General features: G+C 58.3%; 1 protein-coding gene across 1 annotated transcript in view; it reads left to right on the top strand.

Moving 5' to 3' along the window:
* The first annotated feature begins 347 nt into the window (after positions 1-347).
* The window catches only part of LOC121328935 (matrix remodeling-associated protein 8-like), a 6032-nt gene continuing 2917 nt past the window's right edge, over positions 348-3462 (top strand). The window contains exons 1-4 of the mRNA XM_041274081.1: positions 348-691; positions 1573-1692; positions 2791-2887; positions 3082-3391. Of these exons, the coding sequence (XP_041130015.1) occupies positions 385-691; positions 1573-1692; positions 2791-2887; positions 3082-3391 (834 nt within the window). The 5' untranslated portion in view covers positions 348-384. The remainder of the gene's footprint in view (positions 692-1572; positions 1693-2790; positions 2888-3081; positions 3392-3462) is intronic.

Here is a 3462-nt window from a genome sequence, read left to right as displayed (position 1 = left end):
ACAACACAGCGCACCACAGCTCGTACGGCACAGACATGTACGCACGCACAACAGCGCCCTGTCGCCGGCAGATGCACAACACAGCACCTGCAACGCCCCAACACGCCGGGAACACCAGCGCCCAGTGGACAGCACGTGCTTTCGCACATAGACAGTTCTCTGGCACTGCCACTGCCAACAACACACTGTGAACCGTTACAGCTAGTCAGAGTGAACGCCAGTGCCTCCTTATATCCCGCTCTCTAAACACAGCGAGGCACCCGAGACACTGAGCACCTGAGCAAGGACTGAGACTGAGCACTGCGCTGAGACCTAAGACTGAGAACTGAGGAATCCGTATGAGCCCAGGCGAATGGGGAGAGTGTGGTGGTGGCAGTGTATAATATGAGCGCCCCCGCTGGCTCGAAGGCGGTACTGCAGTGTCAGAGCCAGCGCATGGTGTGGACTCAGGACGGGCTGTCGGACCGGCAGCGTGTGGTGCACTGGGACCTGTACCCCCCGGGCCGGGACTACAAAGTGGAGCGGGTGTGTGACATGTTCTCTGCGGGGTCCACTGAGGACATGAGCCTGCCCCCACTGAGAGACTCGAAGACACGAGTCAGGGGCCCTGACAGTGTCTGGCCAGAGCCATGCTGTGACAGCTGGAGGCCTGTCGACGACTGCCCTGAAACTGTGGTGCACACTGAGCCCTGTAGACACTGGATGAGAGACTTAGAGACTGATGGTCGCGACACTGTTTGAGGTGTTGATCTGCGGAGCTGAGACCTGCGAGACTTCTCCTGTCTGCCCACGACGAGCGACCGGAGTCAGACGGTGAGACCACCAGAGCCTTTTGCTGAGGGGACACTGAGGAGATCTGATCCATTCTGAGAGAGACTCCTGAGAGACTGAGAGACTGAGAGACTGAGAGACTGAGACTGAGACACTGAGAGACTGAGACACTGAGAGACTGAGACACTGAGACACTGAGCCTGAGACACTGAGAGACTGAGACACTGAGAGACTGAGACTGACTGAGACACTGAGCCTGAGACACTGAAACTGAGACACTGAGCCTGAGACACTGAAACTGAGACACTGAGCCTGAGACACTGAAACTGAGACACTGAGCCTGAGACACTGAGAGACTGAGACACTGAGACACTGAGACTGAGACACTGAGACTGAGACACTGAGAGACTGAGACACTGAGAGACTGAGACACTGAGCCTGAGACACTGAGACACTGAGCCTGAGACACTGAGAGACTGAGACACTGAGACTGAGACACTGAGAGACTGAGACACTGAGACACTGAGACTGAGACACTGAGCCTGAGACACTGAAACTGAGACATTGAGCCTGAGACACTGAGAGACTGAGACACTGAGAGACTGAGAGACTGAGAGACTGAGACACTGAGCCTGAGACACTGAGACTGAGACACTGAGAGACAGCTGAGAGACTGAGACACTGAGAGACAGAGACACTGAGCCTGAGACACTGAGACACTGTGGTCCTGTGTAAGCTCTCTGAGAGACACAGAGACACTGACTGAGACCCGGGTGGACAGGCTCAGTGGTCATGTGTAAGCTCTCTCTCTGTTTCCAGACGTGGGTCCGGGTGACAAGGGGATCTACTCCTGCAACCTGCACCATCATTACTGCCACCTGTACGAGAGCACCAAGATCCAGCTGAACCTCACCAAGTCAGGTACCCGTAACCCGGTGGCACAGGATCACTGCACCTTGTAATCCTGCACTCTCTGTCTTTCGTGACGTCGACTGCCGGCTGTTGTGACACCGGGGACACTACACCTGTGACAACTGCACCATCACACTGCACAGTGACACTGCACCACGGTGGACACTGCACCTGTAACACTGCACCCGTGACACTGCACCTGTAACACTGCACCTGTGACACTGCACCCTAGACACTGCCACCCCATAGCAATGCCACCTGATGACACTGCGCCTGTAGTAATGACCCATGACACTGCACCGTGAGCACTGCACACCGTAACACTGAACCTGTTAATGCCACCTGGGACACTTGCACCTGTAAACTGTGACAGTGAACATGCCCTTGCACCTGTGACACTGACACCCGTAACACTGCCCTGTGACACGACTAGCGTGGACCTGTAAGCCACGTGCAACCTGTGACATGGCACTGTGACACCTGCGCCCCCGTGCACTTGGACCCTAGCGTGGCACCTGTGACACTGCCCACCCATTTTAGCACTGTGACATGTGACCCAGCAGGCACTGCCACCTGTGACACTGCACCCCTGTGACACTGCACACCTGGTAAGGACTGCACTGTTGACACTGCGCACTGCACCCCCTAGCACTGCACCCCCTAGCACTGCACCTGTAACACTGCACCTGTGACACTGCACCCCATGACACTGCACCTGTGACACTGCACCCCTTAGCACTGCACCTGTGACACTGCACCCCATAGCACTGCACCTGTGACACTGCACCCCATAGCACTGCACCTGTGACACTGCACCCCTAGCACTGCACCCCCTAACACTGCACCCCCTAGCACTGCACCTGTAACACTGCCCCCCTAGCACTGCACCCCCATAGCACTGCACCCCTAGAACTGCACCTGTAAGGAGCTGCCCCCCTAGCACTGCACCTGTAACACTGCACCCCCTAGCACTGCACGTGGGGGGTCTGACGAGGAAACTGTCCAGTGGGGTATGTGACGCGGACTTGTGACGTGTGGGGAGCGTGACCACTGGAACACTAGGACGTGAGACACTGTGACGTGTGGTATATATCGTGACGTGGACAGCGTTGACGCTGGGTATCGTTGACATGGGGGTGCTCTGCCCCACCGGGGGATTCTTGACCCCAGAAATTGGGACGGGGGGATCCTCAGACGGCAGCGCGTAGAGGTGAAGGGGGGCTGGGGATGACGGGGGGTGTCGTACGTTGGCGGGATCGTGGACGGGGGGGCACAGTGTGACTGGGGTCTTGCTGGAGAGGACAGCAGAGGAGTGTGCGGCGAGCAGCACATCGCCGGAGCAAGACCCTACCACTCTTACACCAACGTACCGCGACACGGGCCCTGTCGGTGTCACAGGGACGGGACACCTGGCGTAAGGACACACCTGCCTCGTAGTGTCGCTACGCCTGTCGTCCACCACGTGACCCTGGACCACCGCGCAGACCGGCTGGTGGACCTGTACGCCTCGGGGGAGCGCCGGGGCTACGGGCCCCTCTTCATCCGGCAGAAGATGAACATTTCGGAGCTAGCTTTCTCCAGGGGAGACTTCTCGCTGTCCATCTCCGACCTGCAGCCTCCCGATCAGGGGCTGTACTCCTGCCACCTGCACCACCACTACTGCGGGCTGCATGAGCGCAGGCTCTTCCATCTCTCTGTCACCCCCCCCTAGAAAACAGGGGGGGGGGGGACCACCCACCGCGAGCCACGGCAGACACGCGCCAGGACCCCGACACACAC

This window comes from Polyodon spathula, chromosome 16 (genome assembly GCF_017654505.1).
Source record: "Polyodon spathula isolate WHYD16114869_AA chromosome 16, ASM1765450v1, whole genome shotgun sequence".
NCBI lineage: Eukaryota > Metazoa > Chordata > Actinopteri > Acipenseriformes > Polyodontidae > Polyodon > Polyodon spathula.
Note: the sequence above shows the minus strand (reverse complement) of the source record. Positions and strands in the feature narration are given on the sequence as shown.